Source organism: Lagopus leucura, unplaced genomic scaffold, assembly GCF_019238085.1.
Source record: "Lagopus leucura isolate 7727_CA_CO unplaced genomic scaffold, USGS_WTPT01 Super-Scaffold_810, whole genome shotgun sequence".
NCBI lineage: Eukaryota > Metazoa > Chordata > Aves > Galliformes > Phasianidae > Lagopus > Lagopus leucura.
In genome coordinates, this window is record NW_024962261.1 from 4,932,740 (window position 1) to 4,957,647 (window position 24,908).

Sequence of the window (24,908 nt, forward strand, 5' to 3'; positions counted from 1 at the left end):
CTTTGCAAAGTGGTAGTAAAACTTATGTAAAGCATTTAGATTTCTTTTGTGTCTAGGTATAAGGTAGTGTGAAATCTGCACCTAAGATGGTCTGCCTGCATTTACGAAATTTACTTTAACTGACTCAGTGCTGAGAATGAATAAGACAAACACAATTCACATGACATGAGCTTCTGACTCATTGCAGCTACAGTACCAAGAACCCAAGTGGTCACACAGTCACTTTACTATCCTATGCTGCATTCAAAATTCACAGTAACGATAGTATCATACATCATTAGTGTCATTTTGTCATTTGACATTAAGTGCACTAGTGACACTGAAAGTAAACACACATCCAGTAAAGCAATTATTCAACATATTTTAAAAAAGCATATTAAAAAATAATAATAATAATAAACCAAACAGGATGCATTTTTACAGTATTTGCTCAATATTTAACCTTTTTTTTAGTGGAAAGAATCCAATCACTTTAGTGATTTAGATTCTTTCCTACAAATTTTAGTTAAGGCACGGCTAGTTATGCCTGCTGTCTAAACCACTAATAGTCTGTAGGTCTTTTTCAGTTTACAGTTTTTCTGCTTTTTAGAAGCATGATAGCCTATGCATGAAGTCCTCTCTTTCTGGGCTACTATATTTTATAATGGTAGTGTAAGAACAAATAGGACTGAATACGGAGTGGAGGGAGGAAGTGGAACAGATAAGAGGACTGCATTCAACTGTTTTTAAAGCCTTATTTTAGTATGCATATGAAAAACAAAAGATTTGCAACCACAACACCATTTTTAAATACTTTTATGAGGCTTTTAAAAGCATAGTTGTAAACGTATTGCAGAAACAGCAGGGTGTGGAGTGTACCACATTTTCCTCTGCAACGTAACTAAAAACCCCATGAATTCCAACCCTGCACAAAACAACCTTTCCAGCCCCTAGCAAAAAAACTCACTAGTTTGCTACTACTAGTTGTCTTCACACTATAGTTTACTTTTTTATTTAAGAGTCATTAAAAAAAAAAAAAAAAAATTAAAGCTGTCCTCAAAGCAGGAATAGTTACTAAATTCTGCAGCTTTTTCATGGGCAAAGAATATACGCTGATGACTTTAAACACTGTGAACAAATCAGATACTGATTTTAAGCATTGGGAAAATTGAAAAAAAATGTGATGAACCAAACTTTGAACTTCCTTGATATAAATCAATGTAAGCTTTTAATGCATTTTGGATTAAATTCTGGCTAACAATGAGAACTACGATATGTGCCAAAAGATAGGCATTGATAAAAAAGGATTGTTAAGAGGACATTTTTCCACTTCAACTCTGTCTCTTCTTCAGTACCATGGAAACACCTCTCAACTAGCTCTTCAAGCATAAATCTGCAAGAGTCTTCTGATGGATGTTTCATGGACTAGTCACTTCAGCGTATGTGAACAGATCTGTAAACAGTCTGAATCCACGGCTACATGAGCTTACACTGTGATATGTTCCATTTTGTTGGTAATTTGTGCCAGAGTCAGAATTTAATCCCTAGTAAAAAAAATAATGAATAAAACTATGTATGCACTGGAAGATTTATTTATTTATTTATTTATTTATTTTTATCATGGACATTAATTCATCAATGTGCTGAAATATAAATTTAGATATGTTTGCACATGTTCACACATGAATGAGTCCATCTCATTTTTCAGTCCAGATAGTTTAAGACGAAATGGTAGTAGTGGTCATGGGCTATAGTCTTTATTTATCTAAACCTTCAGCAAGAAAAGATGCTATGGATGCTAATGCATCAGTAGAGGAAATGAACCAGCCATAAGCACTATTCATTTGATGACTATAGTCTTCAGGACGCTTTACTTATATATTTATTTTAATTCAAGTCCCTCTAGTCCTTCTGATATCATAGACACTTTGAAAGGCTGAATTTTGGATGACTGAGCTATTACACCAATGTAATTATGAGTTCTCTACATTTGTTACTAACAACCGTAGCACATGTGCTAATGTTTTCTGTTTTGGAAGTACCAGTCCTGTGATCTTTACAGCCATTCTGACATAGGAAAATGAGAGATTCAGGCAATTAGCAAATAATGCTTCTCATATTCATTTCCTGCTATTAAAGGTATAACTAACTAGTGAAAAACAGGGATAATTGATGCATAGAAGTATCGGATATGGATGCTGCCTGGTCAAGAAAAAACATTATTCTCTTCATCCTTATTTCTTTTCAGAGTATCTAAATTTTCTACACAGGAGCTAGATCACTAACAGTAGAAAAACATAAGTGACAATTAGGTGGTATTATGCAAGCCTACCTAACCTTAAACACAGTAAAATGAAGATAGCCATGTATAAACCAAGAACCTACTGACTAAAATGCACCGCCAGGCACATCATCGTATGCTGAAAGCCCAAATAGAATCACAGAATGGCTTAGGTTGGAAAAGACCTTGAAGAAATAACTAGTTGAGAGGAGAGAGCTCTTTGTCATATTCTCTCTCGTATTTGATTTTTGTTTAGAACTGTTTGTCATATGACAAGGCTCATCTGCAACAGCAGCCCTGAATGGGACTGGGAGGCAGCGCCAGTGCTAGGATTCACTCTAGACAAATCTTCCTTTATGCAGTGCCTGGCACATCGTATTAAATGAAAGGCCCTTTAAAGAGTATTGAAGAACCCTTCAGCAGCCTGCTTCCACTTTCTTGTAACCCTCTACCATAATGAGCAGGGATGAGACAGCAGTGATTTATGTTGGTGAAAGAGCTATTGTCCTGGAAAGCCTCGAGCGTATTGAGCTATGCCTTGCTGAATAGTCCAGTTAAAGAGGAGTTCTAAACAGGATGCCCTTAAATTATGGTTACAACAAATAAAGTGTTCATGATCTGTATAAAAAAGAAGGTTTTGTACCACTTTGTTAATCCCTATTTTTATCATATCAAAAACATAAAATAGTAATATCGCTCAGTCTACTCAAATCCTACACATGACGGTGGATCTCAAATGATTTTTTCCTTTGTAAATCAAGAGAGGAGGGATAACTGGGAGGTGTGTTAATTAATGGATGATACAACTACTCATAAATTAGTAGGCTATGCATTATCAGCATGCTTCCTGCTTTGAATTACAATTTAAGGTCCAAAATTAGGCAAGGATGCAGGAATAACAATGGTTAACCTCTGATACATCAATTCCTTTTATGGAATCTGAGAGATAAGACTAAGTTCATTACATACAGATACACACATACGTATGCATTATAGGCAAAGACATATTAATGAAAAAAGATCTCCATCCAAAAAAAATCGTAGCTGATAAAATACACAAGAAAACCAACTTCTTTTTTTGGTGTCCTATCACCAGTTTTGGCAGGTACAAATGGATGTTTAGAGTAAAAAAACATGTTTACTAGTTCTGTGCTGCTAAAATGTTCATAAGGTAAAGGTCAAAGAATATTTCTTTCCCTGCTGAGCAAATGGTCAGGAAGCACATTTGTCTGCATTTCCTGTCATAACAGGAAGAGTGTAACTTCTTCCTCTCCACAATGGCTTCAGTTCTGCTTCCCACCTCCAGGTCTTTCTCCCTTAGGGCTTTTCAAACCATTCCTTGCAAGACAGTAAAGCTGCGCCTGTCTGTATTCTTTTCAGCTCTGCTGTACTGGCAGATACTTCATTCAGTACTGAAATCTCTTAGGTTTCTTGCTCTCACTTCAGATTGAAAGTAATTTGACCTAAATATTTACCTTATGTAATTCACTCTAAATTATATTCAGAACATACATTTGTAATACAAGCACACTTAACCTTAGATAAAATACACTCTAGAAATTCATGCTTCAGATCAGCAACTCCCTTTTAACATTTCTTCATGTGCAGTCTAAGGTAACATGAAATAGGCTGTATTAGACTTGTACAGATAACTATAGTTTTGAAGTGATAAAAACATGAAGTGTATTCCTTGCTTTGCTTATGGAGGCCTAGCCTAACCTCATAAAAAAAGAAAAAGAAAAAGAAAGAAAGAGAAAAAAAGAAAAAGAAAAAGAAAAAAAAAAAAAAAGAAAAAGAAAAAGAAAAGGAAAAAGAAAAAGAAAAAGAAGAAGAAAAAGAAGAAGAAGAAGAAAAAGAAAAAAAGCAGCAGGGCCTAAATGTAGACCTAAAATATGAAGGATATATTTTATTGTGTGCAATTTAATGCAAGCACGAAAGGTGATTCAAATATGTAAAAGATGAAGAGCATGTCATCTTTTAGACAAAGGTTCACTGAGTGGAATGATATTCAGTTGCATAGTTAAACATTTATGCTTTTATATGGAAACATTCCCTGGGGGAAAAAAAAAATCACACAATCACAGATCCTGAATAATATAAAGATTGAAAATATCAGGAAACTGGTGGACAGAAGTTTCCTGTATAACTTGTGTTCATGTTAGCACTAATATGCAATGCTCTTCTCTATTTCTACAGGGAAGTTTTTGCTTCAGCTGAGTCTCTTTCTCTTTCCTTTTAAATAGACCTGAAGCACAGATAAAAATAGATGCATGTGGCTGAAATTAGGTTTGAAACTAGCTGCATTAGGTATCGAAGTCAGTAGAACAAATCTAGGTCTTCCTGCAAATGGTCATTTCCCTCCAGGATATTCTTCCTCTGTCCCATAACTCTCTATACTTATCAGCTTTCATTTACTCTCTATTGAGCTTGGTAACTGCAGCAAGTGCTGTTTCACAATTTTACAGATTTGTTGGAATAAAAAAAAAAATTATAGAAAGTTATATTCAGGAAAAAGTTAAGAAATAGTGCAATATCCCATAGATTAACATAGACATGATACTTTGAAAGGAGCATCTTTAATATTCAGATACCTTAACATTGAAGTATACATACCCTATGGTGTTTAATAGCACTTCAGCCCCCAGCTTACAAATTGAAAGTTTTAAAGCTTTCAGTGATCAGTTTTAAACAGTGAGCTAAGCTCAGTCCAGTTTTAACTATGACACTGTCAACAGCATGCTTCATGAGCAGGAAAGAGAAAGGCAGAACTAGTGGCAAGATGATCAGAGGGACTGCTGTATAAGAACAGATATTCCTGAATGCAAACCTGGAAAATGAGCATATTAAAGCAAGAGGGTGTTCCTGACCTGATACCAGAACGTCATTAGGTTAATAAGCCATCTTTCCTGTATTTAGCTCACAGACTGTGGATTTAACATTTTGTAAGTGACCTTGTATGATAACGATAATACAGTATCACGATTTCATTACACCTATTTATTTTAAGCTCTATCTGAACTGTTGTGAAGAAGTCTCAAATGATCCCTGTCTACAGCAGATACAAAAATGCCCTCCTAAAATGTAACACATTATTTCAAACTGATCAAAAACAAATAGAAAATTAAAAAAAAAAGAAATTAAAAAAAAAAGGAGTTTTCTGAGTGGAGTGCAAATTCTTCTTCATATGTTGATGATGATAGAGCTCCTTGATTTTTTTTTTTTTTTTTTAATTCAGAGGGCCCAAGAAAATAAAGTCCACATATGTTTTTGCAAAAGTCTTTCCTCTTTTATTTTTTCTTTCTTTTTTTCTTCTTTTTTGTTTTTTTCTTCCTCAAGCAGCCCAGAATTCTTTACAACAGCCTCCTCCAATGCACAAAGTGGCAATTTCTGCACAATGGCCTTGTAGTAGCCAGGAACTTCCAATATCACATATTAGTACCAATGCTTTTGATTATCAGTTCTATCACTGGTGCAGGGAATAACATATGTGCATGAATAACATGTACCCTCATGGGCTGTTTGCAAAGCTACTGTAACTTCATGAGCCCAAAAAACGTATTTATAAAGCAATATTCTCCAGTGTCACAATAGGAAAAAGAAAGTATCTGGTCACTTTGACAGCTTATAATAGGATACTCTTGATAATTTTCATTTATATTCAAAACCATTCTGGTAACAAAAATACCCAATAAATACTTCAGCCCTAGCACTTATTAATACTCTTTCTCCATCTGGCAAGAAGCACAGCAAGAAGGAATGTTTTAAGTGGGCGTTTCTGAAAAACTCTCAACTGAAGAGAACTTAGGGTCAATTACAGAAGATTCAAACATCCTTGCTGCCTCTGTCATTAGGGAAAAGAAAATACAGCCAATCCACATGAAGTAACATTACACTGAAAACTCCTGGTAGTTAAATTATTGATTTTTACGCTCATCAAAGTCAATGTTTAATGTTTAGGTTGCAGTAGTTTCACATACACCAAGATTTTGAAGTTTCAAATAGATTCCAGAAGGCTGCAATTTACACTCCAAGTTGCATGTTCCTATGAGATTAGCAGCCAGCGATTTGACACATTACTCTTTTGGACAGTTTCAACTTACATTTATTACCAGCATGGTCACTGAAGTACACAAATCCAGTCTACTAGGCTGCTCTAGAACTCTTGAAGGGAGTTCAGCACTGCTTTTGTCCTCCTCAGTTCACTCCAAGTATTTTGAACAGTAGGTAAGTCTCTTACCACAACAGTCAGTAGCGTGGAAGAAAACAGTGGTTTTACTGAGAAAACAAGTGCTCCATTCGAAGGTTAGTATAAAGAGCTAGTTAGGACAATGGGCAGGTGATTACTAGAAACATGAGGACAGAAATCATCTTCCGCAGGACTTAAGCAGCTTAAGTCCTTTTGTACAAACTGTATTATCCAAGGAGATTTACCATTGGAGTGGAGAGGACAAAAAAATTCAACTTTTGGTGCATCCTCTGGTTTGATAAATGCTCCTTATCTTTCTCTGCTGTCCTGAATTGAATTCACATGCTTGAAAACAACTGAGGATGCATAGCCTGTGTATATCATATTCCCATCTAACATGCTTTGTACTGTGAAACTACAGAGTTTGAACTTAAAAAACTGTAAGGCAGTTACAAGTCAACAGATTTGCTGCTGTTCCTGTGACCATGTTAGGGACAAGTAATAAGAAGGCGTAAGAAGGTTTAACCGAACTTTATATTAGGGGAATAAATGCAAAGAGGATAAAACTAGCAGAAACACTTTCTAAACTATCTTAAAATATATTAATAGAAATAAGTAACATAGTCAAGCCAATTATAACATGTGGAGGGTAAAGTAATGTAAATCTAGGTCTTCAGCCTGACAGCAAATATGACTAATTGATGACTTTTATAAAACTAATAAGATAAACTCTTTCTGCACTACTTTCTTCTTCTTTTTTTTTTTTTTTTTTTTTTTTTAATTTAAATTTTGGTATTTTAGGTTTACTGATAATAATTAGTACTGAATGTGGGTGATAGAAGCCTTGAAGCCCTACTCTGAATCACTTGAAACACTATTAGTATGCATTTTAAAAACAAATCTAGCCTCTTGAAAGACTTTTTTTTCCCCCTCAAAACTGGGGATTAAGTTCTCCATAAATTCTGTATTTGAGTAAACATACTGCCATAACATTAATAATGGCAGAAGTCTTTAGCATCATTTACAAAATGATCATTCATATTCACTTCAAAAAGAAAACCTGGCAGTGTGGGAAGTTCCAAACAACTAGTGTCTTAATATTTAATGATAAATGTAGTTCAATATTCAAAATCCAATTCTAATTCCATGCTATAAACCAGTTAAAACAAATACAATAGTGGATTTATGCTGATAGAATTACTGCTTTTTGGCTTGGCCCACCGCAATAGGCAACCTTTAGGGAAAACACAGAATATACCCATCATAATCATTGTTTTTAGTTTTAAATGTGATTTTATGCTACTAGCACAAGCGACTACATAGGCTATAGGCTTTAAGCATTTGAGGAAAAATTCTTTAAAAGTACGATTTATTGTTACGGTTTGAATCTTAAGTAATAAAATCATTAAAGTCCATGGACAACATAATCACTTCTTAAAAACAACTTACGAATATGAAGAAATTAAAAGAATAAATGAATAGAATTAATATATTGATAGTAATTCAGTATCAAGTTCTTCGAAGAAAGCTACTGAACATTACTGGCAAATTGCAGGCACATGTATGAAGAATGCTAATCACAGGGTTAAATAATTTTATGGAGATCTTCCCACACTTGTGAATCTCCAGTTTCAACAAAACATCCATTTATTTATTTACATCAAATGCAAACAGCATTATTAGTTAGGAACATGTTATTTAATAAATACAGCATGCCAGTGTTATTGTGCATTGGTTTTAGAGTGTGTTGGGCTATCCAAATGTTTTAAAAATTCATATTCAGATAAGAAAACAATTATTTTTTCTTTAATGAAGTAGTCATTATTTCATGCAGGATGTAAAAATAAAAACACTGAAAAGATGTAGAAAGAAATACTTTGAATGTATGAATTTAAAAGAAACTCACACTGAAAATAAATTCACAGTATAATAGATCACAAAATGCAGTACTGTAAGCCTGAATCCTGTAACAACTTGCAGATGTGCTTAACTGTGTGTATTACACGCTGAAATCAAAGTGAATACAGAGGGGGTCCAAGGCAAAACATACGCATCGGCCTTTGTAGATTCAAGGCCTTAAGTAATAAATTCCTAACTACACATATTTGTAAACTTGAAAAACCTGTGTAAGGTTTCTGGTTGTTTCCAAAGTTCACTTTTTCTCTGATGATCTTCAATACGTTACATATACGTATACATACACACAAATATATGCATTTATAGAAAGCTATCACCTTTTTGATCACTCACGGGAGTAAGCCACCCTGTAAATACAGTATCAATCTCAACACCAGTATTGTTGTTACTCACCTGTCTGTTACGCTCATCCATAATCCTTGTAATCTGAATCTTTTTTCTCCCCATAGTCCCCGTTTTTTTTCCTCTCCTTCTTCCTTAAAATTATGTATTTTCCCTTCTCTTTTCTTCCTCTTTCCTGTTTCCTCAAAACAAGCCTCCTTCTTCAGCACTTGCACTATTCAGTTCACAGTCCCCTGCATCCGTTCCTGCTAAACACAGAAAAGAAACAGAATGTTACTACTAATTGATAACTAGATGAAAGTTGTTTTCTGGAGCCAACAACATGTCCTAATTATAATTTATTGCATAAGTAAATTTTAATACATCTTTACTGCATCTAGAAAGTAAGTACCTAAAAGAGACATAATAATATAATTCGAAGTTTTCTGCTTATGAATAAACCCACCAACACATCGAGAAATTAAAAGGACTAAAATTCACGTTGCCAAAACTTTAACGGAATTAAATATCTCCAGTTTTAAATATCACTCACTGCAGTAATATGAAAAATTACCTAAATCAGAGAGTTAATGAACCTTTCTGTACCTATGTATGCTAAGTAGGCCAGCTAATTCATTTCTGAAGGGAAAACAATCTTGTGTTTTGACAGCAGAGGTGATAATGTCCCTCATTATGCAAATAGGACGGACCTTTATTGTAGTGTTATTTGATATATGAGAGATGTCAGCTAGTTTAAATCCAACTTTTTAAACTTTATTCTTCAAGAATGTGGATTACCACATTACTCATACCAGAGAAATTATGAGTGTATTTTCTCTCATTTCATTTCAACATAAATTCCAAAGGGTACTGACAAATGATTTATTAGCAGTAAATATGCTCATCTCTTCTTATGAAAATTCTTGCACCAGAAGCCAAGCTATGAAGCACAGAATAGTGAGGACAGATGATAAATTAAGAATGTTTAGAAAAAGACTTTCACAGTTTCAGTAAGGAACTGATGTTAGCTCCCTGAACTTTACAACACCAATATTGTTGCAAGTGAGGACTGTTAGATATGATATATAAAAATACATGATGCAGTAAGAACTCCTTATTTCACCAAATGTTGCTAAGTCACATATCTGTAGAGTATAAAATATTTTTAGCAAAAAAAAAAACCCTCAACATGAAATAAAACTAAGAAAATACAGACGTAATGTTCAGAATACTTCTGTACAAGGTGCCTCTTCTTTTTTTTTTTGATCTTTATTTGAAATACTTTAATGTTTACATATTCTGAAGAGCATAGAGTTATTTGTAGTATAGAAAAGATAAAAAAATAAATAAGATTCATTTAAAGTGACTTTTAAAGTTTGTTTTTATTTTTCCCCTCTGCGTATTAGAAGTATTACGTTGTAAATCAAAATTTAGTAAATTAAAAACAGGCTGTTGTCTCCTTATTTGTAAAGTTCATGGTGTTGCAGCCAACCAGATGAATTCTCTCAATATCTTATGTAACATTAAGCCAATGTCCTGGGCATTTAATCCACTATTTGGGTCAGACTCAAAGCCAGTGAGGTAGAAAAGCTAGACCTCGCTCATTATGATCTTCAGTTCTCTCTTTGCATACAATAAACTTTAAGCTTCTTAGTGTTTTATCACTCCAAGAAAAAAATAAGTTAACAAGCAAGCAGTCAGTCTGAGTTTTCTAACTAGCTGTTACAATATAATTAATTTACTAGGTGAGATAGATTTTCAAATATATGACTTACTATCTTTCTGTCCATTAATACCTTTGTGTATTATGTTTTAGGCATATTTATGGATGCCTAATTACTTACCATAATGAAGAACATGGCATGTAACACGGAAAACTTTATATTGCCAATTTTATAAAATACGAAGGCTGCAAAATTTTTGCTGCTTTTAAACTTTTAAAAACAGGTCAGTTGTTTAAAAAGATGCGATGGTACTTGATCATATTTACAACAACAACAACAACAACAAAATAAAAGCCCAACCTTTGAAATACACTCCTCACAAGTATTTCTTAAACTTTTCTTCTAAACAAAGCTAGAAGACAGTCTTATCTGATTCTTAGTGTTGACAAACAGAGTCTATTTTCAGAAACAGCCTTAAGTTTCCTCAGACTGGGTTTCTTTCCTGTTTTTCCTGTAGTCTTACCTCTGATACAAAGAGCAAGTTAGAATGGCGTTTCCCATGAACATGCGGGACCCAAAGGAGTCTAACAGGCTTTCTTGTCATGGTAAGCCAATACACTAATCCATAGCAAATGCATATGGAATAATTTCCTTTCATTCAGCTGAAGCCAGTGACACTATCGGCTTACAGCACTATGCCTGCCTAAGCTCTTATTCACTTCAAGGTGGAAGGTCAAGGTGGACAGATTAGAGCAGTGGTGACAGGGTTAGCAAGGATGAGAGCTGCTTTGCAGATCAAGATGACAATGCTGAGTGAGTTTGGAAAAGATCACTGAATGTTGCAAACATTGATCAGGGAAAACAAACCTAGTGAAGGAACAATGTCTAGTTTCCTTGTCACACTCTTATCAGTTCCACATTTAAGACCAGTCTTCAAATAACAAAAGCATATACAGAGACATTGAAGTCAAAACAGTTAAAATACCTGCTTTCTGAATTCTGTTTTTCACTATCTGGAGTAATCTACTAACTGTGCTAGCTTTACTTTAATTGTAAACAAGGGTATGCAAGCAAAGAAAAGCAAAGGTGGGCAAAGATGGTTTAGTTATTAAATATAGATGTACAATCTGAGAGAAAGTGAAGAAGGAATAATGTGTTAGACCATCTGTATCCAATATACAATTTGCAAAGAAACTTAATTTTACTTAAATAGGCAGCAGGTTATGTTTTCCTGTACTGATGAAAAATACCTCTTTCTATTTGTTCTTTTTTTTGCATACTAGTCTAATTTCAAATGAAAGGTATTCAATTTGTCTAGAAAATCTATTTATTTTTTGAACACCTGAAAATTTATGCTATTTTTCCTTCTACTAGAAACAGTATGGGAATGCTGTAGTTTTCTGAATATCCATCTGTATTATTTATAAACGTATATACATACCAACACATACTACTTCACATGCTATACTTAATATGTGTTTGCCTATAGCTCTAGTCACATAATTAGCAAACACATTTGCATGCACGCATACATAGAACAGATAGCTGGACTTTTTCCAAATCAATTGGTTTCAGAAGTGTGAATCATCATGTCTAATTCAAGGGTTATAACCCTCAAAGTCTGGTGACTTCTGAGACACAGAATGTAAAGAACTCCGGGATCAACAAATCCCCATGGCTGTCTTAGCACTTCAGCAATGCTCCTAACACTTCTTGAAAGTTCCTACAGGATTAAGCATTACAGTACTATGAATGCAGATTTTCGATTAACTGCTAATTTGCATTTTTCTAACTAGCACACTAGCTAGAAAAGCTGACGGTATTACAAAACTCAAATAGTACTTTCAGGCTTTCATAAAACCAAGGCAATTTAAAAAGGAACTTAAAATAATTCTAGTAACTTTGCTTAAGTAACCCTCCACATGAAAGAAAACTTCCAACTTAATGACATAGTTACATGCAATAAGTGTGCACATAAAGAATCACACAGTTACATGCTATGGTGTCACAGTCTTCAGCGTTTTTTCTTTTTTCAAAGCCAAACATGGGGGAAAAAAGAAAAAAGAGGAAAAAAAAAAAGAAAAAAGATCAGACTGCTTACAAAAAGAGGAACTTCATTTTTGGCGGGCTCCTGTTCACTATATGATTTGGCAGAGGCAGACAGCTATCAGCTGAGCTTTGAGAAGGGAAAAGAACTAATGGAGAAATGTAGCAGATCATTTATTTGACTGCTCCTTCAACCGTTCAGTGCACAGACATGAATGCACACACGCATGCACATTCACTATCCCTTCTCTGCAACTCAGAAGAATCTTGGTAGAATGGCAGGAAACGCGCACAGAGTGGTCAGGGAAGGATATGATGTCAGCAACCACGAACAATAAAAGGTGTAAAGGTGCTTCCTTCCCTAAACTGTTCCAGAAGTGCAAAATGGGAACCAAAACTCTCCACTTCCTTCTCTGAGCACAACTGTCTGAATCTGCTTTGCTGCAGCACCCCAGACAGAGTTACTTGAACAACTTAGGGGCAATAAGGATTATGAAAACAGGAGACTCAAAATATTTAGTTTAAAAACAAACAAAAAAAAAGGGTCAGAGAAAAGCACTAAGTGATAAGGTTTAGTATTTTCATGGTTGCTTCACAAAAGAGATAAACTTGCTACATAGATGTATCTATTCCATATGAAACAGCTTTCATTCTGAGTGGATTAATTAGATGAAAGTTAAATAAAAAAACCAAACCTTTTTATAATGACATAAGGAAGCAAACAACAACAACATATGCTTCCCATTTTCTTACCTAACTTAGTTCATAGAAATAAGTCACTTCAAAGGCTATCAAATATTTCTATGTAAACCTAGAAGAGTTTTAAATCAGATTATAAACAAAAATCTAAATGCATTAATAATACACCAGCTGCTTATCTGACGAAAAGTTCACTGTAAAAAGGGCAACATAACTTCTAGAATACACAGCAGGAAATACATAATCAATCACTGAAACATTACTTATTAAAGACCCACCCAACCAAGTCCCATATGCAGAAAAAAAGTACTAAAGAAACAATTAGGCATGACGCATAAAATAAAGATCATTTTATTTCTATCATCCTGAATCAAAGTTTCAGTAAATACAAAAAAGAATGAAAGAAGCATTCATCTTTCTTATTATTCCACAGAGGTCAGCTGACGTTACATCCAGGATAGAAGTAGTCCTTCACATTTCATGTGGTTTGGTTGCATAGTCATTACTGAGCACACAGTTTGGCCCATTAAGAGAAATGCTCTGATAAAATTATATATGTCATCACCACAGCAATACATTAGCAAAGCATGAATTGCACAATTAGCGGTATGGTAATCCAGGCAGAAAGCCATGTAGCAAATGAATCTCTTCATCACCTTAAGGTTTCAAACATCTGCACTCTGTGCTCTGATTTAGAATTTAAACATGATCAGACAGCCATATTAAAATATGCGGAAAGGAGTGTTCATTTTAATCTACTAAATTCAACTCTTAAGAGATTTTACTACGGAAGTATAAAGCAAACATTTCAGCCAGAATGGTCATAATGTAACAGATTAAATACTACAGAATACCAGAGATAGAGCATGTCAAACTGGAAAGACTGTATATACAGAATATATGTGTAATCTCTAAGTACCAAAGTTCATTCATCTTTTCATTTATCTAATCTGAAACAAAAAGGAACTTTGGAAAACTAACACTGTCTGCTTCTTAATCTATGGTGTGAATTTAATTTATAACAGTAAACAATTCAAGGGCAATGATGTTCTTAATAAAGCCAGGACTAAAACATCCAAAACTATCCATTTTAAGTTTAATAGAACAGTTAAACAGTTTAATCTGAGTCCATATTTCACTAATTTTGCTATTGATTTTGAAATAATCTGCTGAATTAATAAGGTTATCTTCTTTTACAGATACTCCCCCCCCCTTTTTTTTTTGCGCTTAAATCAGCGAAGAACATATTTAAATCCTGATTTTGTATTTTATACATCTTTGTCACATATACTAGTAATTTCGTTATGCTCACTTCCAATATAGTCATTTTTCCATTACACTGAGAATGTAGAGATGAATTTCAGAAAATTCCTCTTTCAGCCAATTTGCTGTTCTGTAATCAATGGCATTACTGCCTGCTTAGAAGGAAGAGATCTGGCATTTAAAATTTTTTTACACTTGGGAGTTTCTGAAAACTATAAGAATTATATATTATAAGAATATTTCATCTCCCTTGAGCCTGACAGCTGTGGTCACTGTAGACTGTAATTCAAATATGGTACAAGGTTATCTCACAGAGCAAACAATTCATGCAGTACAGGTAGAAGAGTTTCAGTTGCTATGGTTTTGTGAAGTTCTCTTGAGATGTTTAAGCATCATTGCCGAAACAGCAGAGAAGCTGGCACTACCTAACAGCAGTCCTACTTCAACATACCACAGACATTGCTTCTGAAAAGAATGCTAACCGGACTCTGAAAATGGAGTCTGTAGGCACCTCCAAATTTCAGATGATCCACACCTACCTGAAAGAGAAAGGAGTGACTACAGCTTACCCTCTAGATGACGTGCTGAGAGTTGTCCATCAGGCATGACGGAGGAGGGTTGATAATACCAACCATGCAGATAGAGATCCATGAAAAGAGGCCAAAGGCCTTCTAAGAGACTGTGGGATTTGCCACAGGTGATGAGTCATTCCTTGCAGTGATGCACCAAAAGAGGAAGTGAACACCATTAATCTAGATGAAAACTGACTGCTCACAGCTCAGTAAGAAGTGAGATGTGTCTACTATGCTTGATGAAGAAAGGAAAATTTGGCTAACTTGCAACATTTTTTAAAGACAGATGAAGAAGAACATCTGATTTGTAGAGCAAAGAATGTAGACAATAACATATGTTTTAAGGAAAGCAACCAAGTGAAATGCTAAAATTCTGAAAAACACCCAGGAAGAAATTGTTTTAAATCTACAGTGACTTACAGGTGATATTTCAGTGTCTGCTCACCACAGCTCAAAATAAAGAAGGCAAGTAGTTTGAAGGAAAAGTTAACAGGTTCATGATTAGCCTTATGATGTACCTCTGGCAGCTAGACAGACATAATGGAAGTCTGACCGATAAATATGGAATAGAATCCTTAAAGTGCTTGAGAGACTGGTACAAGTTTATTGAATCAAACAAGCTAATAATACAAGTGAATAAAGGATTGAAAACTAAATCACTTAATTGGTCTCAAATGGAGACAATGACTGGGAAAGTAAACCTGTCTAAAAATGGAGTAGGGAAACTGGACTGATGGAATTTCATCTAGGAGTCTGAACAGTTTTGAGCTAATAACTTGATTGGATGGCTTTATAGCTAATAGATGTGTAATAAATATCAGGAAAGCAGTTCAACAAATTCGGCCTATTATACAACAAGTTAGAGGAATATGGGAAGCACTTAAGTGGTTGCCTGGGTGAGTGGTCACCAGATTAAGATTTAGTATATTTTGTGTTGAAAAGCTCTCTTGGAACTACTCTGTTCTTGGTCTGCATATATTTAAAAAAATCTTTTATACCAAGTTAAATATTTGTTCTCGCAGTTTGGGTGCTGTCATACAGCACAGGGTTTTTTGGAGAGTGTTAGCTTATTACAAGAAAAGTCTAAGATCTCTAGAACTAAGTTCTTGTCTCACCTGTTAGCAGCCTCTAGTTGTGGTTCTGATTTACAGATTTTTTTTACTAGTGTTTGTATGTGAGGAAGTCTGTGGTAAGAAACATTACGCTCCACAATGGCTTTTAAGACTCAAGGGAAACTTTCAGGCATTACTGGAGAAAGCATGTACTTCAATTTCAAATCACAGTCTGAACCTTGGTACAAGTGTTGATACAAAGTGTTGATACAAGTGTTGGCAAAAAAATTTAGATATCCCTCCAACGAAGAAAGTAATGATTGATTTCCAGAATGGATCTTTATTGTTAGAAAACATGTTTGAGTACTTAATAATTTCCCAAACTGCAGAAGTGCAGATAAACTCGGTGCATTCAGTTCGACGAGAAAACTGGAGACAGCTTACTGAACTGATCAAGCTGATCAGTGAGTGATCAGTCTAGAAGCAACAGATAGAATATGTGGAGAAGACAACTGGAGTTCTGGGAAAACAAGAGAACTTGTTCAGCTCTACTAGACAACCTTAATCCAATTTATTTGTAAAAAAAAAAAAAAGCAGAGTTCTGCTATTCTGTAACAACTTCATCTCTGTGAGGAAGAACAAAGATTTGGATTGCAGAAGGGATATCTTACAATTTCTCAAGTGAGTATTTTCAGGAACATTTTAGAGAAAACAGAAAACTTTCAGAAGCATTAAAAACAGGAATTTTGTGGCATGATTAAACAGGATGAAGTGTAATAAGAATAAAAAATATTTAAATTATTAAGTCAAACAACTAAGTACTTGGCTGGTTCAAGGGCTATGCTGAAAATCAGGAAGGGTCATTCAAAGAGGTGGAATAGCAACACCTATTTTGGATGTAAGTAACACCTAATTATGGACGTAAGTGAAGAAATTAAAAATGGAAAAACTGAGATATGAGTAAGTTTTTTCATTAAAAGGAGACGTCGGCTGTGCCAGACAACAGATTCTCTATAAACACTGGGGAAGAGTTGACAAAAGAAACCCACTACAGCATGACCTGAGCAAGTGATAGAAATTGTCAAGGTGAAGCTTGGATACAAGAAAAATGATTATGGATTAGTGATAAAAAATATATTGATGGTAAAACTGTTTAGGAGTGCTGCGGTTCTATAACTTTTATTTATTTATTTATTTTGAATGGGAAGTGTTGCTCATAGCATTGCCATTTTACGAGTTTGAGTAATTCTTTGAAGACAGACAGAACAAGAAGCTTTACTACTGGTAACGATAACCTCTCTGATCTTATGCACTCTGATACTTCAATAAAAGACAGCAAAAAAACTTTGCTAGGTACTGTTTTCTGTGGCCATTTTGTTTGTGACCATAAAAGAGAAGCTTAAAATTGAGAGATATTGAGGCAGAGCTCAGCTATAGAAAATACAAGAGTAGAGCCATTAAGTAACTTTTATAAAAAATAGCTCTAGAGATATCAGTGTTGGAAAGGAAAGCTCATACTGTGAGCTGCACATTAGTACTTGATACTGCATATTAATTCTAACGACATGCTAATTTTATAGCGATAAGAAATGCTTGCAAACAGTATCAAGGAAGTGTTTAAGCTCCCTGAAGGTTTCCCTGTGTGAATGGAAGCAAGTGGTAACTATGAATTTGGCTAGCTGAAGCCAAAAATGGGCTGTGTTTCTTTAAGTTGTCCTCTAACATGGGTGCTAGCTGCACACAGTTCAGCTTCCTGCTAGGAAGCTGGAGCAGTCAAATATGAAAGACTTCAAGTAGGTGCCTGAGAGCTGCAGACAATTCTCTAATTGTGATCAGTCTTGTAAATTACTGCTAGTTTGCTGTTAGCATATTCAAGCCTGACATTTTTTGTTCTGCATGGATTGACTATTCTTAGCGAGTTAAACCCTTATTTATTTACTTATTTATTTTCTTTTTGCCTAAATGTACATTATTATAGAAGATGCAACTGTATAAATCAAGTTATCCATAGCAATCACTTACAAGACAAAATGGACACCTTCTTAAGTAGAGATAATTTTAAATCCAGGTAATTCCATGGTTTTCTGTGGAGCTACTCCTTTATATTAATGCAAACATGAGGAGAGATCCAAGATTGGCACTGAAGGTTTGACAGGCTTTGTAGGTAGAATAGTACTAGTTAAGTTAATTGTAGAAAAAGACAATAGTCTTGGCCATACAAACCCTTCTTTGGATCCTCATGGTACCCAAAATCTCATCTATACTTCCATCTATATTCTCTCTGTAGATCAATCTTCTCTCATTTATGGTGTTAAACTATCAACTACAGAACTATATAATACCACAGAATTTTTTTTCAAAATAGGAACAAATACATAACTTGCTCAAATAAGTATCTCTTAGCTTTTTAAGGAAACCTGGCAATCCACTTCTTAAGACAGGAATGATCACATACAAAGATGTCCTACTTCACTTTTGTATACTCAGTTCTAGAGCTACTCTCTTTTCTATGCCAGACTTCCCCATAACTGTGAAGAATTAAATTCTTTTCTTCTAGAATGGTAAATAGAACAACATGGTGGGAAGCTGCTGAGCTACTGTTTATTCATTCTGTGTAAAAGTTAACATGATAAAGATGAGTATAAAAATTCTGATGCTCCCCAATCCCATTCAGACATTTTTTATCCCAAGGACAAAAGGAGAAGAAATGTATGTCAGATGCATAATAAGGCCAATGAAAAAAAATGAATGCACCTGTATTGCACTAAGTAGGGTTAAGGAAGTGTCTCTGTGAAATATACATCTTTTTCTAATGACAAAGACCATAAAATAGGACAGGTTGCTGCTCTTAAGTACACCAAATACAGACAATTTAAGTAGAAGCAAAAACTGCATATTTGGAAACAATTAAAAAAAAAAAAAGTAATCCCTGACAACTATTAGTAAATATAATGTAGTAATTAATTAATAATATAGTAAATATATGTATATGCAAGGGCTGCTCCAAAGTAAAGCCTCCTATTTTTATAATATTGGCCCACAGCATCAGAGGTGGATGCTGGTGGCATAGCAGTAGGCATTGAACCTTCTCACCAATATTTCGCTACGTGTTGTTGCTACGTGTCAGATGGCAGCAGAGGGGCAGTCTGACAGAATGGTGTCTGATAGGGAAGTGCGAGCAAAGGTATATCAGTGAACTCCTCCATGTGGAAAAAGAGTGTTTTGTATCTGAGAATGTGCTCTCAAATAGTGTTATTGTGCTATTTGTAGCTTTTGCAGTTTACATGGAAATAAATAGGAGGCGTTACATTTGAAGACGCATATGTAAAATGTGCTTAATTTACTGAACAAAATACAGTGCAATTTGCTTGACAGTCTCATCTAGTTTGAATAAACATTTTTTTTTCTGAGCAGATCATTGCCAACATTGCTTCTATTATAACTGTCCCATAAGCATGCTGAAAGAAGACGAAACCAAAACATGATCAATACAAAGATACATTAGCTAAATCTTTTTTTGTGGCCTTGAATGCACATTATGTTTCTCAGAAATGACGCTTAGAAAACTACAGAAAAATTATCATGCAGCAAAGCATAAAGAATTGAATCTAAGGCTGGGATGCAAACACAACTGAGATAGGCTCCTTTTTCTAACAAAAATATTTCCTTTCACCTCTTGGGAGTCAGTTTTTCTGTTGGAAACTTGGGAATAAGAAAGCTGAGGATTTTGGCATGCAAAGGAGAAGTAAGGTGAAAATTTACTAAACAACAAAGAAATTCTGAGTGCTTTCAGTAAATATGCTATAATTCTTTTCTGGCATAGAAAGTGAGTAAATAAACTAGATAAAGACAAAATTTGGTAGACTTTAAAATTATGAAAGTAAAGGGCAAGATTATGACCATGAAAATATTAATATCTCTATTTAAAAGAGAGGAATTTCAGAATGTTCTTTTACTTCTGTTCTGTTATATCAAAAACATTTATACATACATTTTTCTAGCAGTATAGTTGCTAATGCTAATGCATATCTTCTTGAAATAAAGATATTTGACAGTACTGTCATAAAGTACAACACAGTACACAGCAGATTCATCAATTTCCCTTTTCTTACCCTCTTTCTCTTACAGCATCCTAATCAACCTAATTAAAGCTTAGTTCATTTGAAACCTCAGATGACAATTTGTTTAACTCTATCCCACTGTGGTCTTTTTATAAAGAGAATTAAATTTGATCTTCTGACAGCAATTATTAAATGATCCCAACTGGCCCCAATTAAGACACATGGCTCACAGGCCTCAAAATCCAATAAAGAGCCAAGCCCTCTCTTTCACTTGAACATCTTCCTTTACCTTGGTTTATTTTCTGAAAGCCAATTAAGCTCATCTTATCAAGTGGAACTGAATGCCATTCTGTAGACTAATTCAAGATACAATGCATCAGTTTAGTTTTGCAGATATACTGAAGTAAGGACAACATGCTCAAAGTAATTTTTTTTGAAACTCGTCCCTGATTCAATTCACCTAGCTTCTAAGGGAAGAGAACTGCTTTAATGTCTTTCACTGCGCCGCACCTGACCTACATATGCTTACTTCTAAAACACTGCTTACAATGAGCAGTGATTAGAGAAACATATAAAATATCCTTGCTATGAGTTTTACATTCCTTACAGTTCTCCTTACAGTAAGAAGTCTCTTCTGCAAGCATTTCCATGAGATGATCATCTCCTCATTTTAGAAGCCTTGAAGAAATGCGACACATGTAACTTCTAAGGTTAACCTTTTTTTACCTTTAATTTCTGGTCTAATTTTTTCATGCTTATTCAGTAGTATGCTGTGAAAAACCGTTCCCATGATTTTACATAAAGGCAGGTAGCCCCAGGATTTGGAACTCATTGATTGTGTGGTACTCCAGGGAAATAGCTGAATTAAAACCAGCCTACTGAGACCAAAGTAGCTTCCATATACATCTGGCTCTTCTTATTCTAAACTCTAACACCTGCCTGGAAATTTAACCCCTATCTTTTCTCTGAAGAACAAATGGGACAGATTTATCTACTGCCATTTGGTTTAGGTCAAAGCTGAGCTGTATGATATTCCGCTAAATTAATTGCAATGTAATTGATATTGTTTGACACAGTTTTTGAAAAGATGATGCCCCATCCATTTTATGACCAGGCTGCTTTCTCTGATTTAAAATATCTAACATCTTGTATTTCTGCACATTCACCCTAAGTACAGCTTTGAGTATTAACTTATTAAACACAACACACATACTCAGTCTCAGTATTTCCATGAATTGCCTTACAGATAAGAGCATTGGAACAGCCATCATCCAGGTATAAGTAAAAAAAAAAAAAAAGTCTCAAAGCAATACTACTTCCAAAGTTTTCTGTATTTTTTTAATTTACATGCCTAACAAATGCAATCAAAATATGCCTTAAACACAGATAAGACAGACTAAATTTCAATACAGGATTTCCTTTACTAGAAGGAAAATTCGCAGCTTGACAGGTAGACATATTTACAGCCCAGTTTGGAAACATGCTCTTGTCTGTACAAATTTTAAAAACCACTGAAACACTCTTCAAAAAGTAAAATAAATTTCTTTCTGAACAACTGCAAATGTTATCTTTATGAAATTTAAAAAATATTGACTCTGAAAGGCAGCCAGTAGGTTTATTCCCACAAGTGCTATGTGGCTCCAGTAAATTTGAACTGCAACAAGCAATAACAATTGACATAGGATTTCTGATATAGCTCATTGAGATTTCAGAATATTAAAATAAGATTTGACTACACTGTGTCACAAATTACATCTCGCTGTATTCTAATAATCTCAGATAAGATGTTAATTTTAGATCATTCCTTTGCTAAAAACAGCAAACCCTGGAATAGGTTTAGTACAAAGAACTGAAAAAAAATAAAAATCTAAGTGGAAAAAAATCTGTACAGAAATCAGATCAACTCAAATCCTGCCATTACTCAGCACTCCAGTGACGTGCAGATGTTTGTAGTGGTTTAAAGAGCCAGCAGGGGTTGGAAACTCTACGTAGTCAACTCCAACATGATTGCAATTGAATCTCATCAAAGTAAAAGCTCATAATTTGTCACAGAAAACAGCCAATTAACATATGTTAGAAAGAAGCTCCCATAAAGATAATATATGATTAAAGATCCAATGCAGCTGTCACAAATAAAAATTTTGCATTTTAAAAAGAAATATCAGTTGGGGTTTCTGAATTTTTGTTTACACGATAATGCATACCATATTAAAAGAAAAAAAAGTACAGAAAAAACACAAACCTAAATATAGTATTTCTTCCAAGTTTGGAGTTACAATTTGGGGGATCTGGGTACTAAAGCACTATTTTGTGTTCTGACTGTTGTGCTGTAAATAGTTGAGACACTTGCCTAAACACAACAGTTATTTTGATTTAGTGCTATTTTAGAAGACAAAACTTCATTGTGAGTGAGGTGGCCTTCATTGATGCGCTTTGTTTTCAAGACATTCCTTGAAAACACAGTATGTTCTTATTGCTTCAAAAAATACAGTACTGTAAAACTGTGCAGGATAGCCCCAGGGAAAGCACTATGATCCTAGCTATTCCAGTGCGCAGCCACAAGTAAATCTGCACTGCAGCCAGTTCCATTATTTCTGATTTACATTGGTGAATGAGATTTGAATGTAGCCTGCAACCATCCTTTAAATAAATACATTGATTTAAAAATAATTTTCACATTGACATGCATGGTAAGGGAAGCCTGTTCCTTCACTTAAACACTTAAACTCTGACTATGATCCTGACTGCTGTTTATTCTGCAAAATAATCTTTATTCCTCATACTTTGCAGAGAAATATTTTAATTTCTGAAAGTCTGCATAATTAATCTGCTATTTTTTTTTTTACAAGTGTGATTTATTTTTCCTGCTATCATTTAGGCTACTATGTGGTAATCAGTGAACTTTAAAAATATTTGAATAGCTCTGCATTTGTACACGTGTGTTTGTCTGAGTGTGTGTGTTCTTCTCTTGACATCATGTTGTAAAAGGATGTGCTTCCTCTGTTCTGTTTGAAAGAAGCCTAAGAAAAACAAAGTTTTGATGAACAGTGGCATGACTGGACATCAGTCAACATATTTTTAATATTGTTTTAACTACTACTGAGTCAAATCTAAGTATTTTCTTGTTGGATAAAAGGAAGAATATATTTTAATTAGTGCTAACTGAGAATAATATAATGGAAACTGAATCTTCTGTAACTGGAATGTGGTGGTTTTTAAGGGAATTTTCTCCACTTAAAATTCCTGTAACAATTCAGGAAAGCTATTTTCATTAAACCAAAGACTCAGACCAAAAACACTCCACATTTCTGATTTACTTACAAGGTGCAAAATATCCAAATATTATTTAATGTTGTTCACTACATTACATGAAGATAAAAAATATTAATTATGAATCACTGTACTGTTTTAACAAAACACCGTGAATAATGTTAAGGTTATGCTGCCTCTTTTTTTCCTCAAGTGTGTTCATTGATTCCCAGGCAATCAGTAAAAGTTTTGATTAAGATCTCAGAAATAGCTGAAAATCCCAAGGCTTTTCTGCTGTTGAAACTTCCCATCTCTTTGACTATCCCCAACTAATGACAGTAAACTATGCAGCCTCAAGCTAAAGAGATTAATTTCCAATTTGCAATGAATAGACAAAAAGAGTGGACAAAATCCATTTTAATATCAGTTACATTCTTACATCATCTACTTAAGAAAATATGCTATTGGCACTATGGACCAAGGATGGAAATAACAAAGTTCAAGGTAGAAACAAAATAGCTGGACATAAATGATATAATAACAAGATTAAGACAAAAGCTACATTTTTTGTTTCTCATACTTTTGTTTTACAACAATACTACATGTTATGGAGAAATCAGCTTCAAAGTCAGAATTTGTTCCTGATGATAAAACTGCTTTGCAAAACGGCTGCCAAAAGTAACAACAGAATAGTAAATGAGTTTTGCATGACGAAGAAAAATTGTGACAGTGATTTCCAATTCTGCAAATCTAAATTTCCCCTAATTCTACAAATGGATCAAACAGAAATGAAAAGTAGCTATGAGTCCAGTGCTGCTAATCAACATTTGTTCCAATCAAAATTAATACTGTTTAGCTAATATGGTACTGCTAGGTATGGCATCTCAAATATGTATTTTTCTTAATTGAGATTTAAAAATTCTTTATGATGAAATACTTGTAAAATACTCATCCTTGTATATATCAGGTTTTGACACAGAATATGAAGGGGAAACCATCCAAGTCAGTAACAATTTAAACTAACAGTAGTTATTGATGTCATGCAATAACCTAACTCAAGATGTAACAGTTTTAACAGGTTGTTTTTCTTTTTTTTTTTTTTTTTTTTTTTTTTTCCTGCGATTTTTTAAAGAAAGTTCACTGTAGAGCTTGGAAAGAGAGTTCCAGTAAACATTATCATTCTTTCAGAGCATTGTTTTCTATCAGCTTTAACATTAACACTAAGACTTTGAATGATGAATAAAATGCGTGTTGTAGTTAATTTCCAAGACCTCTCTACTTTCAAAGCTGCAGACTGTGCAGTCTTATCCACACATCTCTACAGTATTATCATGTTTAAATAAAGGAAAAGTATTCTAAAAGTACTCAGCCTGTTATGCACGTTCACTCTGTGGTTCTGGAGAGATGAGTTACTATGATGAAGAACACTCTAAATTTTTTTAGACTACAGCAATACATTACAGCAATAATAAAGCATAAAACTTTCAAACTACGTATCACAGTTCAAAGGAAGGAAGGAAGGAAGGAAGGAAGGAAGGGAGGAAGGGAGGAAGGGAGGAAGGGAGGAAGGAAGGAAGGAAGGAAGGAAGGAAGGAAGGAAGGAAGGAAGGAAGGAAGG

The 24,908-nt window shown here is 34.4% G+C and overlaps 1 protein-coding gene across 14 annotated transcripts in view; it reads right to left on the reverse strand.

The window, feature by feature from the left end:
* The window catches only part of MEF2C (myocyte enhancer factor 2C), a 138,676-nt gene that overhangs the window by 69,911 nt on the left and 43,857 nt on the right, over nucleotides 1-24,908 (reverse strand). For 11 of the 14 annotated variants that reach the window (XM_042866173.1, XM_042866170.1, XM_042866171.1 and 8 more), the window contains one exon: nucleotides 8,757-8,953. In XM_042866173.1, the coding sequence (XP_042722107.1) occupies nucleotides 8,757-8,810 (54 nt within the window). In that variant the 5' untranslated portion in view covers nucleotides 8,811-8,953. Of the gene's footprint in view, nucleotides 1-8,756; nucleotides 8,954-12,449; nucleotides 12,606-24,908 lie in introns of those variants that run through there. The other 3 variants (XM_042866163.1, XM_042866166.1, XM_042866168.1) reach the window with 2 other exon arrangements.